General features: G+C 42.5%; 1 protein-coding gene across 1 annotated transcript in view; it reads left to right on the top strand.

The window, feature by feature from the left end:
• Window positions 1-25,362, top strand: part of LOC126195249 (uncharacterized) — a 245,445-nt gene that overhangs the window by 99,762 nt on the left and 120,321 nt on the right. The window contains exons 9-10 of the mRNA XM_049933777.1: window positions 4,111-4,300; window positions 4,384-4,539. Of these exons, the coding sequence (XP_049789734.1) occupies window positions 4,111-4,300; window positions 4,384-4,539 (346 nt within the window). The remainder of the gene's footprint in view (window positions 1-4,110; window positions 4,301-4,383; window positions 4,540-25,362) is intronic.

Raw genomic sequence — 25,362 nt, 5'->3', positions numbered from 1 at the left:
TTTGCCTTCCACGGGCAAGTACTCTACCATCTGAGCTACCCAAGCACAGCTCATGACCCGTCCTCACAGCTTCAAGTCTGCCAGTACCTCATCTCCTACCTTCCAAACTTCTTCCTGCCTGTGAAAGAGCTTCTGTGAAGTTTGGAAGGTAGGAGATGAGGTACTGGCAGACTTGAAGCTGTGAGGACGGGTCATGAGCTGTGCTTGGGTAGCTTTGCTTTTGTTTATGTTCATCTTATATCCTCCTTTCAAGACACTGTCCATTCCGTTCAACTGCTCTTCCAAGTCTTTTGCTGTCTCTGACAGAATTACAATGTCATCGGCGAACCTCAAAGTTTTTATTTCTTCTCCATGAATTTTAATGCCTACTCCGAATTTTTCTTTTGTTTCCTTTACTGCTTGCTCAATATACAGATTGAATAACATCGGGGAGAGGCTACAACCCTGTCTCACTCCTTTCCCAACCACTGCTTCCATTTCATGCCCCTCGACTCTTACAACTGCCATCTGGTTTCTGTACAAATTGTAAATAACCCTTTCGCTCCCTGTATTTTACCCCTGCCACCTTCAGAATTGGAAAGAGAGTATTCCAGTTAACATTGTCAAAAGCTTTCTCTAAGTCTACAAATGCTAGAAACGTAGGTTTGCCTTTTCTTAATCTTTCTTCTAAGATAAGTCGTAAGGTTAGTATTGCCTCACGTGTTCCAACATTTCTACGGAATCCAAACTGATCTTCCCCGAGGTCCACTTCTACCAGTTTTTCCATTCGTCTGTAAAGAATTCGCGTTAGTATTTTGCAGCTGTGACTTATTAAACTGATAGTTCGGTAATTTTCACATCTGTCAACACCTGCTTTCTTTGGTATTGGAATTATTAGATTCTTCTTGAAGTCTGAGGGAATTTCGCCTGTCTCATACATCTTGCTCACCAGATGGTAGAGTTTTGTCAGGACTGGCTCTCCCAAGGCTGTCAGTAGTTCTAATGGAATGTTGTCTACTCCGGGGGCCTTGTTTCAACTCAGGTCTTTCAGTGCTCTGTCAAACTCTTCACGCAGTATCGTATCTCCCATTTTATCTTCATCTACCTCCTCTTCCATTTCCACAATATTGTCCTCAAGAACATCGCCCCTGTATAGACCCTCTATATACTCCTTCTACCTTTCTGCTTTCCCTTCTTTGCTTAGAACTGGGTTTCCATCTGAGCTCTTGATATTCATGCGTGTGGTTCTCCTTTCTCCAAATGTCTCTTTGATTTTCCTGTAGGCAGTATCTATCTTACCCCTAGTGAGATAAGCCTCTACATCCATACATTTGTCCTCTAGCCATCCCTACTTAGCCGTTTTCCACTTCCTGTCGATATCATTTTTGAGACGTTTGTATTCCTTTATGCTTCTTCATTTACTGCATTTTTATATTTTCTCCTTTCATCAATTAAATTCAATATTTCTTCTGTTACCCAAGGATTTCTATTAGCCCTCGTCTTTTTACCTATTTGATCCTCTGCTGCCTTCACTATTTCATTCCTCAAAGCTACCCATTCTTCTTCTACTGTATTTCTTTCCCCCATTTCTGTCAATTGTTCACTTATGCTCTCTCTGAAACTCTGTACAACCTCTGGTTCTTTCAGTTTATCCAGGTCCCATATCCTTAAATTCCCACCTTTTTGCAGTTTCTTCAGTTTCAATTTGCAGATCATAACCAATAGATTGTGGTCAGAATCCACATCTGCCCCTGGAAATGTCTTACAATTTATAACCTGGTTCCTGAATCTCTGTCTTACCATTATATAATCTATCTGATACCTTTTAGTATCTCCAGGATTCTTCCAGGTATACAACCTTCTTTTATGATTCTTGAACCAAGTGTTAGCTATGATTAGGTTATGCTCTGTGCAAAATTCTACAAGGCGGCTTCCTCTTTCATTTCTTCCCCCCAATCCATATTCACCTACTATGTTTCCTTCTCTCCCTTTTCCTACTGACGAATTCCAGTCACCCATGACTATTAAATTTTTGTCTCCCTTCACTACCTGAATAATTTCTTTTATCTCGTCATACATTTCATCAATTTCTTCATCATCTGCAGAGGTAGTTGGCATATAAACTTGTACTACTGTAGTAGGCATGGGCTTTGTGTCTATCTTGGCCACAATAATGCGCTCACTATGCTGTTTGTAGTAGCTAACCCGCAATCCTATTTTTTTATTCTTTATTAAACCTACTCCTGCATTACCCCTATTTGATTTTGTATTTATAACCCTGTAATCACCTGACCAAAAGTCTTGTTCCTCCTGCCACCGAACTTCACTAATTCCCACTATATCTAACTTTAACCTATCCATTTCCCTTTTTAAATTTTCTAACCTACCTGCCCGCTTAAGGGATCTGACATTTCACGCTCCGATCCGTAGAACGCCAGGACATTAAAGAGTGGAAATCTGGTGACACTGTAACCACATGTATGGTAACTGCCTTTGTCAGCAAATACGAGTCATGCTGTACTGTTTGTGCAGTGGATAGAGTTTTGGGATTAGCATGCAAGAGTTCGAGGGTTTGATTCTGATTTGTGGCATAATTTTTTATTTGATAAATGTACCCCTGTGGTACGGTCAACAGTGATTGCAGCGTGTCTTCTAGAAAAAATTTGCACTTACATTCATGATCTTAGAAATAGAAGATTGGGCAGCTTTGAAAGGAGCCCTTTCCATGTCATGGGCATGAATTTATTTGCACCACTTCATCTACTAATGCGAAACCTATTTTCTTTGTACCCTCCTTCAATGGTCCCACAGATTAGTACCAACTATTATTCTTGCCTCGTTCAGGTCCATTATATTTTGTAAGGGCCTTATGTTACCAGTAGTACTAGCAACGTGCTTTGCTTTGTGAATAGTGTCCAAACTCAGTTAATATTTGAATGTGTTATCACCATGGTCCCAGTAGTTATGCCTTTCAACATTGAGACTGGTACCCACATGCTGTTTAGTACATATCTCAATGCATTATTATTATTATTATTATTATTATTCTATTGATGGGATTGTGGAAACATCACATCTATTAACATTAGGGAAACAGTGTAATTTGAAACTGAACATTTCACATTAGCAGTGTTTGGATGAACCACGCAGAACAATATCTGTCAGATGGGTAATGCACATTATGTGGAACAGCACGCAGGACTGACGGTATGTTTGTACCGCATGCGCTGCCCACCAAACAGGGACTAGTTGCGAGCGGAGTAACATGCCCATGACAGACTCGAGCGTACATGTGTACACACACAGAGTTTTCTCATTGAAAACCTCTAAACCAGTGTGGCAGATGTATGGTATACACAAATGATGAATATGTGGATATGCTTCTAGTCCATGGTGCATCTGATAACTGGACTGGTTTTGCTGCTTGTGAATACGTTGCTGGATATCCTCATTGATGCCATCCAGATAAACACGTGTTTTGTCATCCGGAGCTGTGCCTTCGGGAGTCAGGTTCTCTCCTTCCACCACTGCGTGATAGAGATTGTCCAACCCAACCCAGGATCGAACCCTTGACCACCTGCAAACTAAGCTAAAGCTCTATCCATTGCAGCAACTGTACAGCGCGGCCAACATATGCTGACAGAGGTAGTTACAATACATGTCATTACAGTGCTGCCATATTGCCACTCTTTGACATCCTTTTTCTGCCGGATGTACTCACCGGACGAAATTTTGTGGCAGACATTTTTTTATTGCTGGCATGTGAGGAGTCGCACTGCGAAGCCGAGTGCGCGAATTTCGCTTCACCCTGTGTGTGTGTGTGTGTGTGTGTGTGTGTGTGTTTTTTTTTTCCTTTGGGGAAGGGGTGTGGCAAGGAGAGGGAAACGGGGGAATGGGGGAGAGCACATGTGTTCTTCTGCAGGCACACAACTTTAATCTGCCATGAAAACCTGATAACCCATATTAATTGTTACCAAGGTTACCTTTCACATTTGCTTGCCTGCTGCTTATAATACTTTGATTTTCATATTCTTATGTTTTTCTGTTCCACATACATTTAGCATGCTTTGCACTGAAATATATTCACATTGACTTCAAAATTATGATGATATCTTTTTCACTTTTATGCAGAGTAATGAAGGTGATCAAGTTGAGAATGAAGATCATCCTGGCCTGAGTGTCCGGTGGGAAAGGCTACCTGACAGACTGGATACTCTTCTTTTGGCTATCACTAAAGAATTTGGTGTCCCACCAGTGTTGTATGCAAGAACTGGAAGGGCATCTACATTAAATCTAATTGTTGGTACTTGTGCCAGTAATGGTTAGTAGTTTGATGTGTTTTGTTCCCATCAACAAGAAGTCATGTCCATTTATAAAGAAGTTACCCCGTATTTTATTTTATAGGTTGTGCTGGTGACTCAATGAAAGTAATACCTGTGGCTGAAACCAGTGATGTGTTTCACCTGGATGGGTGGAAAGTTACTGAGGATACTCTTGGTGTAATGCAACAACAACCTGTGTCCAGTGATAGGAGTACTGCTCATAATTTAAAGACAGACGGTTAGTACATGTGAACTGAGTGCAAAAGCTGACATTGAAAGGTTTTTCAAGTTCATTGTTGTGAGAATGGAGTTATAATAGCAAAGATTATTTTACATATTCATTAAAAAATTACATATTATGTATTCAGTTCTGTTAGACTTAAGCACAGATTTTTAGTTTTTGCATGTTAATCTGTAATGATATTGTATGCAGCTTGTGGAAGGAGATGAACAGAACTGCTACTTAGGACAATTATTAGTGATGGGTGGAATTACAGTGTATATCTGCAGAGGCAAAGTGGTACCTGCTAAAACCTCTGAAACAGAAAACATACTGGTTCAAGCAGCTTGGTATGAAGAACAACATGGCACATGATCCTATAAATTTAAAATAAAAGGGTTATCTGGAAAGTAATCTCCAATGGCCTATAAATAAAATTCTGGAATAACTACTTTTTTAAAAATATTATAACTACATTACTACTCGGCACATAGCGGAGGCATTGAGTGGCTGACAGTCACATTGAAACCAGACTGCGAGATATTATTCAGCTGCCAGAGCTAACTTCTTCATCAGATGTAGATAAAACACAATTTTATGAAAAGGAAAGTTGCCACTCACCATATAGTAGAGATGCTGAGTCGCAGATAGGCACAGCAAAAAGTGTCTCACAAATAAAGCTTTCGGCCAGTAAGGCCTTTGTCAACAATAGACAAAACACACACACACACACACACACACACACACACACACACACAGCTGCAGTCTTAGGTGGCTTCAGTTGTCTGAGACTGCAGTCTTTTGTGTGTGTGTGTGTCTTCTATTTTGGTGAAAGCCTTAGTGGCTGAAAGCTTTATTTGCGACAGTCTTTTTGTTGTGCCTATCTGTGATGCAGTATCTCCACTATATGGTAAATGGCAACTTTCCTTTTCATAACATTGTTACATTCAGTCGTGGATTTTCCATTGTTTGATTTGTAGATAAAACACTCATACATTTACACATCCATAGCTCATGCGCACACACACACACACACACACACACACACACACACACACACGGCCACCGCTGTCTGTGTACACTAAGGGTTTCACTCCTGGAGACAACAGTGTCCATGTGTGTGTGTGTGTGTGGGGGGGGGGGGGGGAGGGTGGGGGGGGGGGGGAGGGTGGGGGGGGGTTGGTCTACATCTGACGAAGGACTTAACCCAGTTGCTGAATAATATCCAAGTGGTCTTTCCCCCTCTCCTGTATGCCTTTCTACCAATCATTACTTCTTCATGTTATGAATAGCAGCCTATCAATTTCATATTGCTATTATCTCACCCCAGATTTCCCATTGTTTCAAAAATAAGCCTTTGCATTGCTTTAGCACATTATCACTGTTCAGATGTAAGCATTTATAATATCTCTTAACAAGCAGACAAATTCTTTCTGCAGAATAATCTGTTGCTTGAAACAGTAGCCTACCATGACAGTACCTTGAAGTTCTTCAGCAGGGTCATAGTGTTGCTAGCCAAGTCTGTTTTACATGTATTTGAAGAGGTTGATTACTTGGAGTCAAGTCTGGGCTACAGGATAGATGTTCAGAAATTTCCCATTCGAACTAACACAATCTGTTGAATGATATTTCCACTATTTGACTGTACAAACTTTTTTATTTTATGTTACAGCAGAGTCCTGCTAATACGAACCCCGGTAATCTGAACATTCGGTTAATCTAAACATGAAAAATGTTAGTCTCTAAGTATGGAAAACTGTGTGGTAAACTGCTGTTCATACACACTATTTGAATTTACACAGTACAGTAAACATGTATTAGAAAAACTGGCAAGAAAACATTAGGTTTAAACAATGCATAACAATGAAAGAGAAGCTGTCAAATTTACTAAAATACAGCCGACATTTTATCCCTACTTTCTAGATGACAAAAACTCAGTCATTGTTTTTTGGTGTAATGAAGACAGTCTGTTATATGACACATAGTTGTGCCATCATCTCATAAACATCAAATCAGCAGGTGTAGCAGTGGGCTGTTGCTCCAAACAATATAGCGCGAGGTCAAGGGCTTCTGCTGCGTCACTGTGTGGCACCAGCTCTCCTTTGTTGCTTTCAGGCTCATTGTCACTTCCGTCACACCAGTCCACTTCTTCCTGGTCTTGAGTCACAGCAGCAACTAAATCAGTGTCAGTAAGGTTCTCCACACGTGTTCCATCGGCTGCCATCCACTCATCTATGTCTCTTTCACTAGCTTCTTCATATCCAGGGATTGTCTGTATAATTTGTAGTAGATTTTCCTCTTCATTTTCCACTAGGTTGTCCTGAAATTCAAGAGATGTCCACAGTTTTCTGCATGATTCTCTCAGAGTATTTTCTGAAATATTCTGCCATGCCTCAGCAGCCCAATAAACAACATCCTTCACATTGGTCTTTTTTATTTTGTCCACTAAAGGAATACTATCATCTTGGAAAGCATTCTTAAAAATTGTTTTCTGTAAATCAGTTTTAATGTTGGCAGTAAGCCCTGGTCCATCAGCTGTAGAAGTGGTGTAACATTCAGCGGCAAAAACTTCGTCACAATTTCTCCATTATATAATTCCTCAGTGCTGGGGTGAGATGGAGCGTTATCTATCAAAAGGATTGCACGGGGAGACAAATGATTTTCCTTAGAAATCTGTCAAACAGAGGGAACAAACTGGCCATGAAACAATTCTTTGAACAGCTTGCCATCCATCGATACTTTTTTCTGGTTGCAATATTATACGAGCAGGGACTTCATGTTGCAATTTTTAAAAGCTCAGGGCCCAGCAGATTTGCCGATCAGCATTAAAAGCAGCTTGTGATTACCAGCAGTGTTGCTGCACACTAATAAAGTCACATGATCTTTGCACATTTTAAAACCGAGAGCATGGTCTTCTGCTTTCGTTGCCAGGCTTCTTGTTGGCAATGCTCCAAAATTAAGGCCAGTCTCATCAGCATTATAAATTTATTGGGGAGAATGCATTCTCTCTCTTATCATTTTTCCAAACTCACCCAAGTATTCCTTCACTGCATCACGGCCAGAAGAAAGCTTCTCTCCAGTAATTTTTAGCGGACGGATTCAATGACTTTTTTGAATCTGTCCAACCAACCCATACTAGCACCAAAAGACTCATCATCATTCATTAACTTGTTCAGGTAAACAGCCTTCTCCTGAACCAGTGCTCCACTCAAAGGAGTTCCTCTTTCCCTTTCCTGCGTAAACCAAAGGAAAAGAGCTTCATCCACTTTATTGTACTGGGACTGTTTCGAAGTCTGCTGAATTTTGAGTGTTTTTCTCAAAGATGTTGCTTTACCAACACCCAGTTCCGTTGCCAATTTAGATACATTCTCACCATTGTCTATACACTTCAAAGCATTCAGTTTTTCTTTGAGAGTTAACGTTGTATGTTTCGGTTTACTCATGACAAAAATACGTACGCCACTACACCTGAACGAATAGAATACAACTGTTACACATGCCAGCGATCGGTAACTAACATAACCAAGTGCTTTGCGAGCCAACTGGCAGTTCACTGACCTCAGGCACTACAAACGTCTCAACATTGCACAACAGCAAGGGCAGGGAGTGAGAGTGAGCCATTGTTCCCACACTTGTTCTCATTTGTTATCATGATGTACCTACTTATCTGCTTGGTATACTTAATTCTAGAAACTTGTCACCGTAATTCCGGCTAATCCGAACAAATCAGTAATGCCAACAAGGTCCGATCCCAATTAATTCGGATTAGCGGGACTCTACTGTACTGTCATGGTTTTGCCCTTAAAAAAGTCATTATCAAGTTCATTAATGTTTGATACATTTAGACTTAAGCAAGTGAAGACATTTTCGAGCTCTAGTGAACTGGGTGTCCCAGCATGTACAAAATCTCCAAAATGTATTGCTGGCAATAGCAAACAAATTTTCCAGCCACAGAATGGACATTAATGCTTTGGTTCATATTGAGTGAGCATTTCATTGCACATGTAACTACTGTATTGATGTTCGTTCTATGGCACAGTTGTTCTATGGCTGAAAAACATGCTTGATACCTGCGTACCGCATATTTTGGGTATTTCGTACTTATCTGCATGCTGATATATCCTGTTCAATCGGTCTTGACAATGTCTTCACTTAACTAAGTGTCAGTCAGGTTCATTATTTAGTGTCAGTTCCCATTTTTCACAGCATACAGGCATCTTATCTAAATCATTTTGCAATTTCTTCTGATGACTTTACTAGGTAATAATGACAGCATCTTCTGCAAACAACCTAAGACAGCTGCTCAGATAGTCTCCCAAATTGTTTATACAGATAAAGAACAACAGAGGGCTATAAGACTACCTTGCAGAAAGCCAGAAATCACTTTTGTTTTACTCAGTGACTTTCCATCAGTTACTACGAACTCTGACCTCTTGACAGGAAATCGTGAATACAGTCGCATAACTGAGACAACATTCCATTAGCACGTAATTTGATTACAAGCCACTTGTGAGGTGTGGTGTCAAAAGCCTTCTGCGAATCTAGAAATGTGGAATCAATTTGAAATCCCGTGTTGATGACACTCAACAATCCAGGTGATGGTTTGGGATTCTGGGTGGTTAGAAACAATTCCTCTAGATGCCCCATGAACAGGGTGGTGTAGGATGGTGCCATGCAGGTGCTCATTGATGTACCATGAATTTGTTTGTAGGTGATGACTTCAAAGGCGAAGTAATTGTTGGTGAGGATTTAGTTTGTCATGGTAACCAGGAATCCGTTGTCATTTTGGAATCCGTAGGGCATTGGGAAAGGTAGTGTTCAATAGCAACAACACCATCGACATTAGGAATATTTGTGTAAAGGGAGGGGGTGTCCGTAGAAATGAGCAGAGCCCCATGTGGTAAAGGAACAGGAACTTCCTAACTGTCCACAGTCCCAAATGCTTCATCTGATTCAGGTTCATTGATGACATCTTGGGGATCTCGACTGAGGGTGAGGACATCCTATCCATATCCCTTGAGAACCTCAACACCTTCACCTCCAATCACTTCACCTGGTTCTCCTCAACTCAACAAGCCACCTTCCTTGATGTTGACCTCCACCTCAAAGATGGTTCCATCAGTATCTCCACGCTTATCAGCAGCAATACCTTCACTTCAATAGCTGCCTCCTATTCCATAAAAGAAGTTCCTTCGCTACAGCCGAGGCACCCACGGCTGTCGAGTCTGTAGTGACAAGCAGCCCCTCTCGAAATAAACCGACGGTCTCCCTGAGGCCTTCACAGACCGAAATTACCCTCCCAACCTTGTTCCGAAACAGATCTCTCGTATTTTGTCTCTCCAGTCACCCACTACGTCCCAAAGTCCTACCATCCAGACACAAATGAACATTCATGACTGATTACCAGAACTGGAGCAGGGTTTTGAGTACCTCTTGTCATGCCCTGAAATGAGGGATGCGTTACCCCCATCCTTTCCAACCCTTTCATGGGGGTATTCTGCTATCTACCAAACCTACACAGTATTCTTGTCCATTGCTACTCCTCCCTTGCTTCCAACCTCTTGCTTCATGGCTCACACCCCTTAATAGACGTAGTTGCAAGACCTGTCCCATACATCCTCGCACCAGCACCTACTCCATTCCAGCCACAAGCATCACTTATCTCATCAAAGGCAGGGCTACTTGTGAAAGCAGCCATGTGTTCTACAAGCTAAGTTGCAACCACTGTGCTGCTTTCAACGTGGACATGACAACCAACAAGCTGTCTGTCGGGTTGAATGACCACTGACATGCTGTAGCTAAGAAATAGCTGGACCACCCAGATGCTGAGCACACTGCACAATGCAACATTCTTCACTTAACTGACTGCTTCACAGCCTGTGCCATGTAGCTCCTTCCCACCAATATAAGCTTTTCTGAATTGTGCAAGTGGGAACTCTCCCTGCAATAAATCCTATGTTGCCCTAAACCCTCTGGCCTCAACCTTTGTTAGTTACTATCCTTCAGCCAGATATCTCTTTCCTTGTTCCCACTCCAGCACTACACAGCCTTCTGGTCCATCAATGCACCAACATTCCTTTTATTTCTCTCCTTTTCTGCTCCCTTTCCTACCTATCTGTCCTTCTTTTAACATCCCGACTGCACCTAGCTGCCCTTATCCTCTCACCACCACATCCCTGTATGCTCCCACAAGTAACACTTTACCGTCGCTCACAGCTACCTTGCTATCCCACCCCAGCCTTCTCCTTAACCCCAACATCCAGACTGTTCCTCCCATCATGCAGTTTTGCTGCAGTCTGGCCTCGGTGGCTAGTGTGTGTGTGTGTGTGTGTGTGTGTGTGTGTTATCTACTTTAGAAGTTCTTTTCACCAAAAGCTTAAGTGTTTAGCTGGCTTTTTGTTGTGCCTCTCTGTGACTCAACATCTCCACTGTATGGTGAGCAGCAGTAAACCCTTTTCATAATATTGTCATTCTTCCTGGAAAGGACTCTCAAAATTTCAGTTGTTAACCTCTCCATGATGCACAGTGTCCATCTTGTACATGTCTGCCACTAGCATTTGTTGAGCATCTCTGTAACACTTCTGAGTGGACTGAATGATCCAGTGACAGAATGCACCTCCCTTCATTATATCTTCTCTCTCTCTTCTAATAATCCAACTTGGTTAAGGCACAGACTGATGGTCTGTACTCAGGAATCAGTTGAACAATGCCTTGTAACCCACTTATTTTATGAATTACATTTTCTCAAGATTTTTCCTGTGTATCTCAGTCAGGCATTTGCTTCACGCCCTTTTTTATATGTTGTCACTCCACTGAATGTCGTTCTAGATAGACACTCATAGATATTTTATGACAATATTATGAAAAGGAAAGTTGTTATTCACCATATAGTGGAGATACTGAGTTGCAGATAGGCACAACAAAAAGACTCTTACAATTAAAACTTTCAGCTGTTAAGGCCTTCGTCACCAATAGAAAACACACACACACACACACACACCACACACACACACACACACACACACACACACACACACACAAGCATCTCGCACACACAACTGCAGCCTCAGGCAACTGAAACCATGCCTACATGAACCACAGTTTGCAAACAGCTGCATCCAGTGTGCTCGAAAGGTGTCAGCAGAGTGTTATCCATGACTCAGATGAAGCCCCTTTGGCAAACATACTGAGTGCATGCACACTGGTATTCTTTCCCAACCTGACTGTTTCCCTGAGGGGCTCCCTTACGAGCCTAACATTTGAGCTCCCAATAACTAGTATACCAACCCTTTGCCTGTAATATCAAATCTTTGACTATAAAATTCCAATGTGAGAGACTAAATGACTGTAGAGGGGGTAATCCAAAAAGGAAGAAAAGAAAAAGACCAGACTTGTGTTGTGAAATTTCTTTTATCATCTTGTAGTGCTTTAGAGGCTAGACCCTACAAGTAGTCCTTGCCTCTTGTGTACAGAGGTCCAAAATTTCATCAGTTTTTGTAACACTTCTTTGAATATTTACCTGAAGCTGATGTAAAGTTACCTTGTCATACACTCCTGGAAATGGAAAAAAGAACACATTGACACCGGTGTGTCAGACCCACCATACTTGCTCCGGACACTGCGAGAGTGCTGTACTAGCAATGATCACACGCACGGCACAGCGGACACACCAGGAACCGCGGTGTTGGCCGTCGAATGGCGCTAGCTGCGCAGCATTTGTGCACCGCCGCCGTCAGTGTCAGCCAGTTTGCCGTGGCATACGGAGCTCCATCGCAGTCTTTAACACTGGTAGCATGCCGCGACAGCGTGGACGTGAACCGTATGTGCAGTTGACGGACTTTGAGTGAGGGCGTATAGTGGGCATGCGGGAGGCCGGGTGGACGTACCGCCGAATTGCTCAACACGTGGGGCGTGAGGTCTCCACAGTACATCGATGTTGTCGCCAGTGGTCGGCGGAAGGTGCACGTGCCCGTCGACCTGGGACCGGACCGCAGCGACGCACGGATGCACGCCAAGACCGTAGGATCCTACGCAGTGCCGTAGGGGACCGCACCGCCACTTCCCAGCAAATTAGGGACACTGTTGCTCCTGGGGTATCGGTGAGGACGATTCGCAACCGTCTCCATGAAGCTGGGCTACGGTCCCGCACACCGTTAGGCCGTCTTCCTCTCACGCCCCAACATCGTGCAGCCCGCCTCCAGTGGTGTCGCGACAGGCGTGAATGGAGGGACGAATGGAGACGTGTCGTCTTCAGCGATGAGAGTCGCTTCTGCCTTGGTGCCAATGATGGTCGTATGCGTGTTTGGCGCCGTGCAGGTGAGCGCCACAATCAGGACTGCATACGACCGAGGCACACAGGGCCAACACCCGGCATCATGGTGTGGGGAGCGATCTCCTACACTGGCCGTACACCACTGGTGATCGTCGAGGGGACACTGAATAGTGCACGGTACATCCAAACCGTCATCGAACCCATCGTTCTACCATTCCTAGACCGGCAAGGGAACTTGCTGTTCCAACAGGACAATGCACGTCCGCATGTATCCCGTGCCACCCAATGTGCTCTAGAAGGTGTAAGTCAACTACTCTGGCCAGCAAGATCTCCGGATCTGTCCCCCATTGACCATGTTTGGGACTGGATGAAGCGTCGGCTCACGCGGTCTGCACGTCCAGCACGAACGCTGGTCCAACTGAGGCGCCAGGTGGAAATGGCATGGCAAGCCGTTCCACAGGACTAAATCCAGCATCTCTACGATCGTCTCCATGGGAGAATAGCAGCCTGCATTGCTGCGAAAGGTGGATATACACTGTACTAGTGCCAACATTGTGCATGCTCTGTTGCCTGTGTCTATGTGCCTGTGGTTCTGTCAGTGTGATCATGTGATGTATCCGACCCCAGGAATGTGTCAATAAAGTTTCCCCTTCCTGGGACAATGAATTCACGGTGTTCTTATTTCCATTTCCAGGAGTGTATTTCGTGGATTTTGCCAAATGAAATGATCTTTCAACATAGTGCAGTTTTGAATATGCGGATGTGAAAAAAATGTAGCACAACTATGTTGGAGGAAGTGGATGAACTGAGTGCAACATTGGTGCAATGTTTTGCCAGAAAATATGTATAAGAAGTGATGTATGAAACAGTATGTTGTTGTGTGATGTATAAACCAGTATGTAGTGATTTAACTCTGACAGTTGATTCTTACACACCCTAAATGTTTTCCTGTGCACAGCTTCTTCTAAACAAGCTAAAATCCTGTGGTGAAGTACTTTGTTTACTTTATGGTATATGAGCTTTTGATGCACAGTGCCTTTCCATTTAAAGGGACTTAGTCACCAGCACGTTGATGTCTCCTCAGTTCATACATGATTGCATTAACTGAGGACACCTTTCTCCTATAGAATATGACAGTTTTGTCCTGTTCAACAGATTTTACTGTTCAATGACAATATTTTGAAAAGGATAGCTTGCTACTCATCATGTAGAGGAGATGTTGAGTCACAGACAGGCACAACAGAAAGACTACTGTACAGTTAAGTTTTCATCCAAAAGGCCTTCTTCTAAAGTAGAAAACACACACTCTGGCTGAGGCCAGAGACAGTGGTCGTGTGTGTGTGTGTGTGTGTGTGTGTGTGTGTGTGTGTGTGCGCGCGCGCGCGCCGTCTACTTTAGAAGAAGGCCTTGTGGCCGAAAGTTTAAATGTATAACCTTTTTTTGTTGTGCTTGCCTGTGACTCAATGTCTCTTCAGTATGGTGTGTAGGAATCTTCTGTTTTCATAATATTGTCATTATTCCATCCTGGATTTTCCATTGTTTGATTTTCGTGTGAAGTTGGGTCATTAAAATGACACTGCATGATTGTATTCTGATGTGTTCATCAGTATGAACATTTTGCAATTTTAACCAGTGAACCCTGCAAATCACTGCATTGACACTCTCCTCATGAGCTTCTTCCAAGTATTGTGTGAGATTTCTGCTGTCTTTAATATGTTTAAGCCACCTGTAGCAATATGTATAGCTAATTAATCTAATAACATTTTTAACATCCTTTAAAAATTGTGTGTCCATATCAGTATAATCTTTGAAATACTCTTTTTTTTTCCAAAAGGAGTATTCTATAATTATAGTAAAATCCATTTTTAATGAATCGATGGGTTCCCAAATATTTTTTCCTTAAACAGAGGTTTTCCTTAAATGGGGGGTTTTCCCCAAGCACACAGGACAAGTGACCTGGAATTGTAATCCAAGCATGTTTTGGTGATATAAAATCACACTTTACACGTATCACTTGCTTTTAATAAGAAGAATTGCTTGTCTTGTCCTTGTGTGTGTGTGTGTGTGTGTGTGTGTGTGTGTGTGTGTGGGCACATGCACGCTGATCGACAACTCAATGCCTCTGATTTTCAGTGAGTGGTCTCCTTTAATCCAAAAGCTTCTACATTCAACAAGAACTTTCGTTCATACAATACCCAAAAGAGGAAAAGTGTTTCCTAATGGTATCAGCTCCTTGCACAGCAGCTACGACACTTTTGCAATGACCTCTTCTTCTTCTCCATCTTTTTCTACTTATATTCTTCTTCTTCTTCTTCTTGTTCATTATCACCACCACCACCACCAGTTTCTACCTCACAGTCTTCTTCACAAGCGCTTCACGTATATCACGTATATTCATTTCAGTATGGAGGTAAGGATATCATCACCACAAGAAATGAAGTTTTGGAATGTTACATTTTCTGGGAGATCTGTGGTCCTGCCCCATTCTTCTTCTGGAACAATGTCATCTTTAGCAGCAATTGATGTAGCACAATCCACCTGCCTCACAATACTTATACTTTTTACGTCATTGCACCTGTGTGGTTTCCAGAGGATGCATTGTGAATGCACACACACACACACACACACACACACACACACACACACACACATACAGATATATATTTACATTGTCTTCGAATCACAATCTGACTAGCGTGAATGTGGTGGATGGAGTGGATAATGAGGAGGAGGAGGGAAGGGGAATTTGATGGATAAGAGAAGTGGATAGAAATTAGTGCTGGTGAGCATGGTGGGAGGTGCGGTTATACTGCTTGTTGTATCTACACTCTTTATTGACAGCCTCTAAATACACAAAAAATATGTCAGCTGATAACTGTAAGCCAAATATTGACAAGATCAGAGAAACATTAACACAAATATTAACTGTCCAAGTACAGAGACCAATCACCAACAACTGAATGATTGCACTTCGGCACAGAGCTGGTCTGACTTGAGTATGTTTTTGTACAGTGGAGAAAGATGCAAGTGGATGAGGCACCACTGGGAGAGGCCCGTCATGTCAGTATTAGCCAGTCAGTGCGCTGGCTGCCTGCCAGTGATGGTGGTGCCCTTGCTTTCCCCTGACTGCTGCTGGTGCCAGATACAAATGCTGCATTGGCAGATTGCGCAGCGTGCTGCCACATTCCTCCACTCTTCTGCAGAGCTGCCCCCACTGGCACTGACGTGTGAGAAAGGAAGACCACACCAGCTGGATCACTTCTGGTGGAAGGTCGACAAAGGTGAAGAAGCCACCAGATCCGGCCAGGTGACCCGGTGTCGACGACAGCAGTGGTGCGATGGCAGCTGCATGGTTACTGTGTCGGTTTCCATCAGCTCGTAAGCATCCGAAGAGGGATCACCTAGTGGGGATTGGCCTTCAGCTGTCTCCATCTAGGCAGGGTGTGTATGTGCAAGTGGCCCGAACGATGGTGCGCTGGCCGCATTGATGAGCTCACACGTGGGTGCTTTGTGGACCTATGGCAGTGAGAGATGGAAGCAGCAGTGAGAGGGGAACATCCACCCGGTGCTCCGACGAGTGGGCAGCATCCAGGAATTTTCTGTCAGACACCGGTCAAGGGCCCAGGGCAGGCAGCAGCTCTATCTCGACGTTGTCATGCCTACTGGCACGTCCAAGGATCGAGCTCGGGTCTCGGGGAGGGTGTAGTGCCTGCAGGAGGTCCCTTGGACAGTGTCCGCTGCAGCTGTGGCAGGTTTTTCCCCCAATAAGGCCACAGTTGATTTCAATGGTGGGAGAGTGATGCCCTAATGACATCCACTGTGACCATTTACTAATCGTGCATTTGCTGAACCACAGCCGGCAACTGTCCTGGCTGCCAACCGAAGGTGAACATATGGACTGGATCGCTCACAGCATATCGTGAAAAGTGCGTCTGTGCCACAGGCTGCAGCAGTGTAGCAGAATTTAGGGTTGTCGGCTACAGAGAACCTCCGTTGGACTGTGGCCGTTCAGTGGTTGGTTCTGTAGGTGCTGAGGAGCAGAGGCAGTGCCATATTGGCAAGTGTGTCTGCCGTTGAGTGATACCGTTCTGGATGCAGAAATCGTGGAACAATGCCTAGGCAAACTGTGGGCCAATATTGTGGACGATCATCTGTGGCAATCCTTCAGTTGCAAAACTCTGCATCACGAGCCTGCACAGTAGCTTCTGCAGAGGCAGAGCATGTGCACAAGATGTATGGGTAATTTGACACCCCATCTACCACTACTAACACCATGGAATGACAGAAAGAACCTGCAAAAGTTATGTGGAGCAGTCCCACGGCTGATTGGGAGTGGGCCACAAATCAAAAGTTGGGGGGGGGGGGGGGGGCTTCCTGTTGCTCAGCACACAGATTGCACCTACGGACAAACTTTTCAATCACCAAATCAATTCAGGCCAGCAGACAAGTGGCTCACTAGCATTTTCATGTGGGTTATGCCTCAGTGGAGACAGTGGAGAAGCACAAGAGTCCAGGAATGCTGGGATGACAATGCGGACTTCATCTGGATCCTACTAAGGAGGAGTGTTCCATCAACCAGCGCCAGGCAATACCTAAGAAGGAAAAAATTGTGGTGCGGGCCTGTAGAAGGCAGCCATTTGGGCCAACCATTTGGCCCAAAATGGGACACCTGATGGAGCACTGGATCTTTCTGGTTAGTTTTCTCTATGCACTTTGTTCTCATTGGGAGCTTTTCTGATGCCTGATGCACATAATCATTGATTTGGAAGCACGCAACTTCTGTTTTAGTGGTTGATGACTGACACCCAGCCAAAAATTGTGTCATTCACCGACCATCATTAAAGGCTGTGGAATTCACAAGATCCAACACTGATAAAGTAACTTCTTTTTTGTCAAATTCTGGGTTAGAGTCAATGGGGAATTGTGGCAGCACATCTGCATCAGCATGATGAGTAGTGGGACTATAATGAATCTTGTGGGGGTTTGGTGTATGCAGCAGTGGCTGGGAGCCAGTGCCCCCAGGAATTTGTAAATAATTGACGAATCAAGTCTGACGACTGCTGTTATTGCTCAAGCTGTTTGATGCTGTTGTTGTAACAACTGAAACAACATCATATCTGTGTAACTCTCAAAAGACACATGCAAAACGAGCTAGCTTGTTGCCAAAACTGCTGCACCGACATTCTTTATTGACAGCCACTACATGCACAAAAATTACATAGGCTGATAACTGCACACTGAATACTGACAAAGTTAGAGAAATATTAACACAACTATTAGCTGCCCAAGTGTAAAAACCTGCCACTGACAACTTAATGTACACTGGCACAGAACTGATGTGACTCGAGAACATTTGCATACCTCGGAGAAGATGCGAGTGGAAGAGGCCCCGCTGACAGCAGCCCGACGTGTTTATATTTGCTGGCCAGGGCGCTGGCTGCATGTGACGGCAGTGCACTTGCTTCGCCCAGCCGTCACTGGCACCAGGTACAAACACTGCAGTGGCAGAATGCGCAAGTGTGCTTCGGTGGTGTTTCAGTCCTTCACGATATTGGCTATCAAAAGTGTTCTCATTTGCAGCTAATTAGTGCTGCTGGCTGAAGAAATATGGGTATTACATAGGAAATTTATTTGTCGAATAGTTTTTGAGAGTGGTGCACGCGTGTGACGGCCGTAGCGAGAGCTTCAGCATGTGGGATGAGGAATTGTGTGTGATTTTAGAGAGATGTCTAGGCTCCAGGGGAGAGACTTTTTAATGTGAACTGGATGGCAGTTATCAGTGCGGAGGTGTTGTTAGCTGTTGGTAGTTATTATATATATGGAGATTTTTTGTGATACCATTGGAGAGTTGGAGGTCAACATCCACAGAGGTGTCATGCTGCTAAAGAGGAATAGGTTTAACGGATAGGAGAAAAGGCTTTAAATCTGTGGAGGAATAAGGACCCAGATCATGCAAGTGTCATCGGTGGACCTTTCTGCAACTGTAACCCACACCTTCTACTAAATTGTGTATCAGTTGCCCTGCTTGCAGCAGAGAAAGCTCACCATCACCACAGTCTTGTCCTACTCCCTGGTCTCTCTGTCTTCACTCTCTCTTCCTTTCATTGCACCTTTATTTACAAAAACAATGAAAGGAAAGGTACTGTTTTTGTATAAACCTGTTTTTGTTTCTGTAAATATTCACTTTTAAAATGTATACATTTTTGCACGCTCTCAAACCATTCTGGAAACATTTTTTCCAGTCCATTGTAGGAATCTCAAAAACATTGTTTTGCAAAGTATTCAACAGCTTCTGGAAAAGGTGCTTATCACTATGTACTGATTGTTTGTTTGATACGAGGGAACAAAAAGAGATGTGAGGCAATAAATCAGGGGACTTGGGTGATGAGACATTAATTCGAGTGATTGACTTCGTGTGTGACATCTGGCATTGTTAAGAAGAATGATGTTACCTTTCTTGTTGTTTTCTTGATTTCACCAATGAGTTGTGGAAAATAAATTCCTGTATACCACACACCATTAACTTCTCGTCACTCCTGTAAAGCAGTGATTGTGACATATTCAGTGTAACAAAAGAAACTTTTCAAAATGCTTCATGAAAATACCAATTTTGTTGGTCTTTATTCACCTTGGAACAATCAAACAGCTGACATCTTTTTAGTTTGAGTTTATATGAATACCAGTAAAAATACCCCTCCCCCTTTTACATTTTTTTCCAAAACTCTAAAGAATCTGACTTCTGTGTATAAAACATCCATTTCTCACATTTCAATGTTTATGACATTATATTTTCTGAATTGTGTTTTGTACAATCATATAATTGTGCTGGTACATTCAGTGATGTGCATACAATCAGCAAAATGTTTCACAAAGAGGTTTAATACTAGAGAAGTAATAAATTGAAACATTGTGCCTCATGCTTGAGGTTTTACTGCATGAACAGTGAAAATGTAGTAAGTGATAAACTTTATTCCTTTCATCATATAGTGGGAAGTGTTGGCATGAAAGTGTTTCGAAAAGAGTTGAAATGATGTGTAAGGTTTTAGTGCCCTCATTCTCAAATAATGGATGAATGAAGCATGGGTAATTTACACATCACGAGTTATGCTGCCTCAGCATGTATGGATAGTTTCTAATGGTAATACTTGGCTTGCTGTGTTAAACCTTTACCATAAGGTTATTTTTCGTAGGGAATAGATTATGACAGTATTTTAAAATTTCAGATTTGATTGATAATAATATAAAATATTGAAAAGCAAAATTTTGTTGCCTTTGGAAGTGATTAGATGGGCAACCTGCAACTGGTACTGTTTCCCTGGTTAGTCACTTAACAGTAAGGGTGGCCATGTTTTAGGTCCTCTTGCAATTGTCTATGGATTTTGGATTTCCTTATTCAAATTTTTAACCTCTCCTTAGACAAATTGACTTGACCATGTCTTTAAACTTACGTCAAATTATGCAGAGTCTGTGAAAACAGATCTTTTTCGTAGCTAAATGCTGATGCAAATTTTAGTATTCTACAGTTTTCAGTATGCCTAAGGATGCATGTATGTCACAGTAAGCCACATCTCTCTCTCTCTCTCTCTCTCTCTCTCTCTCTCTCTCTCTCTCCCTCCCTCCCTCCCTCCCTCCTTCCCCCCCGCCCTCCCCCCCTTCCCCCCCCCCTCTCCCTCCCTGTCATGTTATGCACAGCATTGATGTTTTCATGGAATAGTAATTGATTTTGGTCGATTTTCATTGAAATTAATTGTTAAGGGAAGCACAACCACAGCAGAATTCTGCAAACCCCTTGTAGACAGTATTTTCTAAAAGAGATTAATTACCAAAAGTTTGACTAAACAATTTCAGCATTATGCTTGATTTAGGCCTTCAGGAGAATTATAAAAAAGTCACCCGACAAAAATATTTGTGCGAAATTTCCAGCACTAGTTCTTTAAATGCTCACTGTAGTTAAGCTGTACTGCTGTCTTTGACGTTACGATTTAGTGATATTGTTGTCCTTACTCGTCACTGGCTACTGGAATTTTCGAAACTGAGTGCGCATATGCTCTATTGGGAGCACTGTTTCACCTTTAATGTCAACAGTGCCTGAGTACTACAGTTCATATCCAGTACTAGTGTGGAGGGGAGTCATTGTTGCGATTACGTACAGAACGCTCTCACATAGTTGTATCATGGGTAATTTGCCTGAAGGATTTATCAGGAAGTATGATTATAATTTGAAAGTATTGTGTCGAATCGCAGAGTAATCGAGCCTTAATGATTCAGCTTTATTCATGGACAGGCATGCAGGATAAGTTTTGAAAGTTATGGTTCAAACAGCATTGTGTTTGTTAATCAGTAACTTCCATGGTGGAACGTATCGTTTTCAAGACATAATTGAAGAAGTCTTCCATGATCGGTGCTTACCTGTTAATGTGGAAGACGGAATGCATCAATGGTTACTTCAATATAAATGTGAAATGAGCTTAATTGTTGATTCAAGAGTGGCTGAGCCTAGACATTGTTAGGAAGTGTTTTACATGCTAAAAGGATTATAAACTGAAGTAACATTGATTTGTACTGTTATTGTTTCAATGTGACATTTTCCAGATTTTAATTGACATACCTCAATATTTTAAAAGTATAAGAGGCAAATATTCTTATTACAAACGTGAGCGGGGTTATTTTGTAATGAAGCATATTCTGTATGTAAATCTCCTGTACTCAAATCCAGGAGCCACAAAATAACTGAAATAAATAGAAAGGAACATTACATTGTGGGGTGTAACTGTTACTTATACAAATGTGCCTTCGGTAGCTGCACCTCTGTCAGATCTGGCTGAAAAGTGGTTGTTAAAAGTAGCCTATTGCCTGTGATTTAGTCTGTACCAGATATGCAGTTCAAACACTTTACGTGTTCTTTGATTACTCAGTGAACCCAGATTTAACGTCATCTATTATAATTACAATATGGATAATCATATAACCAAATATTATGCTCAACCAATGTCCAATAATGTGATTTTTCAGTCTAACCTAACCTAATGCTGATGTGATGTGTCATGACAACTCTCATGTGGCAAACATATACACTGACATAAAAAGAAAAAAATCAACACCAAGAAGGAGTTATGTGACACAACCAAACATTGGTATGCGTGTTCCTACATCTAAAAGATTATATCTATTCATATTTTGCACCAGTCATGTAGGAGTGGGACTAGTACACTCTGAGGATGAAAATCAGGTTTGCATTATGAGTTGATGTTAGTCAAGAGTGCCTTTAAGATGACAAATACACCATTAACAACATCTCAGTGAGTTTGAATGAGGTTGTGTAATAGGGCTACAAGAAGCTGGATGTTCCTTCTGTGATATTGGAGAAAGACTTGGCAGGAATGTAGCCACCGTACACGATCGCTGGCAGTGGTGGTCACGAGAATGTACGGATGCAAGAAGACTGAGCTCCAAACGGCTACATGGCACTACTTAGAGAGAAGACCATCATGTTCGGTGTATGGCTCTGGTGCATCATACTGCATCTGCAGGAGCAATTTGAGCAGCATTTGTTACCACAGCAACATAACAAACTGTGACAAATCAGTTACTTCAACGACAACTCCGAGCCAGACTCCCTGTAGTGTGCTTTACACTGACCCCAAACCACCGCCATTTGTGACTTCAGTGGTGTCAAGCGATAGCTCATTGGAGAGCAGGGTGGAGGTCTGTTCTGTTTTCTGATGAAACCTGATTCTGCCTTAGTACCAGTGAGGGCCGCATGTTGGTTAGAAGGAGACCAATTGAGGGCCTGCATCAAACCTGTCTGCATTCTAGACACACTGGAGCTACACCTTGAGCTATGGTCTGGAGTGTGATTTCGTACAACAGCAGGATCACTCTCATGGTCATCCCACACACCCTGACTGCAAATTTGTACGTCAGTCTGGTGATTCAACCTGTTGTGCTGCCATTCACGAACAGCATTCCAGGGGTGTTTTCCGACAGGATAACGCTCACACACATATTGCTGTTGTAATGCAGCACTCTCTACAGTGTGTCGACATGTTGCCTTGGCCTGCTCGATTACCAGATCTGTCTCCAGTTGAGCACATATGGGACATCATTGGACGACAACTCCAGTGTCATCCACAAATGGCATTAACCGTTGATGTAATGATGACCAAGTGCAACAAGTATGGCACTCCATCCCACAAAGTGACAACCGGCACCTGTACAACACAATGCATGCACGTTTGCATGCTTGCATGCAACATTTTGGTGGTTACACATGTTATTGATGTACCAGCATTTCACATTTGCAGTGGCTTATCTCACACTTATACATGTGAACTTGCGATGTGAATCACTTAAATATTTTATGTAGACAAATGTATTCCAGAAATTTCATTACTCTTAATTATTTTTTGGTGCTGCATTTTTTCACATTGTTGTATAATTAACGCAGTCACAGAATAAAGTTCTTGAATTGTTGTTGTTGTTGTGGTCTTCAGTCCTGAGACTGGTTTGATGCAGCTCTCCATGCTACTCTATCCTGTGCAAGCTTCTTCATCTCCCAGTACCTACTGCAACCTACTACATCCTTCTGAATCTGCTTAGTGTATTGATCTCTTGGTCTCCCTCTACGATTTTTACCCTCCACGCTGCCCTCCAATGCTAAATTTGTGATCCCTTGATGCCTCAAAACATGTCCTACCAACCGATCCCTTCTTCTAGTCAAGTTGTGCCACAAACTTCTCTTCTCCCCAATCCAATTCAATACCTCCTCATTAGTTACGTGATCTACCCACCTTATCTTCAGCATTCTTCTGTAGCACCACATTTCGAAAGCTTCTATTCTCTTCTTGTCCAAACTGGTTATCGTCCATGTTTCACTTCCATACATGGCTACACTCCATACAAATACTTAAATCTATACTCGATGTTAACAAATTTCTCTTCTTCAGAAACGCTTTCCTTGCCATTGCCAGTCTACATTTTATATCCTCTCTACTTCGACCATCATCAGTTATTTTACTCCCTAAATAGCAAAACTCCTTTACTACTTTAAGTGTCTCATTTCCTAATCTAATCCCCTCAGCATCACCCGATTTAATTTGACTACATTCCATTATCCTTGTTTTGTTTTTGTTGATGTTCATCTTATATCCTCCTTTCAAGACACTGTCCATTCCGTTCAACTGCTCTTCCAAGTCCTTTGCTGTCTCTGACAGAATTACAATGTCATCGGCGAACCTCAAAGTTTTTACTTCTTCTCCATGAATTTTAATACCTACTCCGAATTTTTCTTTTGTTTCCTTTACTGCTTGCTCAATATACAGATTGAATAACACCGGGGAGAGGCTACAACCCTGTCTCACTCCTTTCCCAACCACTGCTTCCCTTTCATGCCCCTCGACTCTTATAACTGCCATCTGGTTTCTGTACAAATTGTAAATAGCCTTTCGCTCCCTGTATTTTACCCCTGCCACCTTCAGAATTTGAAAGAGAGTATTCCAGTTAACGTTGTCAAAAGCATTCTCTAAGTCTACAAATGCTAGAAACGTAGGTTTGCCTTTTCTTAATCTTTCTTCTAAGATAAGTCGTAAGGTTAGTATTGCCTCACGTGTTCCAACATTTCTACGGAATCCAAACTGATCTTCCCCTAGGTCCGCTTCTACCAGTTTTTCCATTCGTCTGTAAAGAATTCGCGTTAGTATTTTGCAGCTGTGACTTATTAAACTGATAGTTCGGTAATTTTCACATCTGTCAACACCTGCTTTCTTTGGTATTGGAATTATTATATTCTTCTTGAAGTCTGTGGGTATTTCGCCTGTCTCATACATCTTGCTCACCAGATGGTAGAGTTTTGTCATGACTGGCTCTCCCAAGGCCATCAGTAGTTCTAATGGAATGTTGTCTACTCCCGGGGCCTTGTTTCGACTCAGGTCTTTCAGTGCTCTGTCAAACTCCTCACACAGTATCTTATCTCCCATTCCATCTTCATCTACATCCTCTTCCATTTCCTTAATACTGTCCTCAAGTACATCGCCCTTGTATAAACCCTCTATATACTCCTTCCACCTTTCTGCCTTCCCTTCTTTGCTTAGAACTGGGTTGCCATCTGAGCTCTTGATATTCATACAAGTGGTTCTCTTCTCTCCAAAGGTCTCTTTAATTTTCCTGTAGGCAGTATCTATCTTACCCCTAGTGAGACAAGCCTCTACGTCCTTACATTTGTCCTCTAGCCATCCCTGCTTAGCCATTTTGCACTTTCTGTCGATCTCATTTTTGAGACGTTTGTATTCCCTTTTTCCTGCTTCATTTACTGCATTTTTATATTTTCTCCTTTCATCAATTAAATTCAATATTTCTTCTGTTACCCAAGGATTTCTATTAGCCCTCGTCTTTTTACCTACTTGATCCTCTGCTGCCTTCACTGCTTCATCCCTCAGAGCTACCCATTCTTCTTCTACTGTATTTCTTTCCCCCATTCCTGTCAATTGTTCCCTTATGCTCTCCCTGAAACTCTCTACAACCTCTGGTTCTTTCAGTTTATCCAGGTCCCATCTCCTTAAATTCCCACCTTT

The sequence above is a fragment of the Schistocerca nitens genome, chromosome 7 (genome assembly GCF_023898315.1).
Source record: "Schistocerca nitens isolate TAMUIC-IGC-003100 chromosome 7, iqSchNite1.1, whole genome shotgun sequence".
NCBI classification, from domain to species: Eukaryota; Metazoa; Arthropoda; class Insecta; order Orthoptera; family Acrididae; genus Schistocerca; species Schistocerca nitens.
Note: the sequence above shows the minus strand (reverse complement) of the source record. Positions and strands in the feature narration are given on the sequence as shown.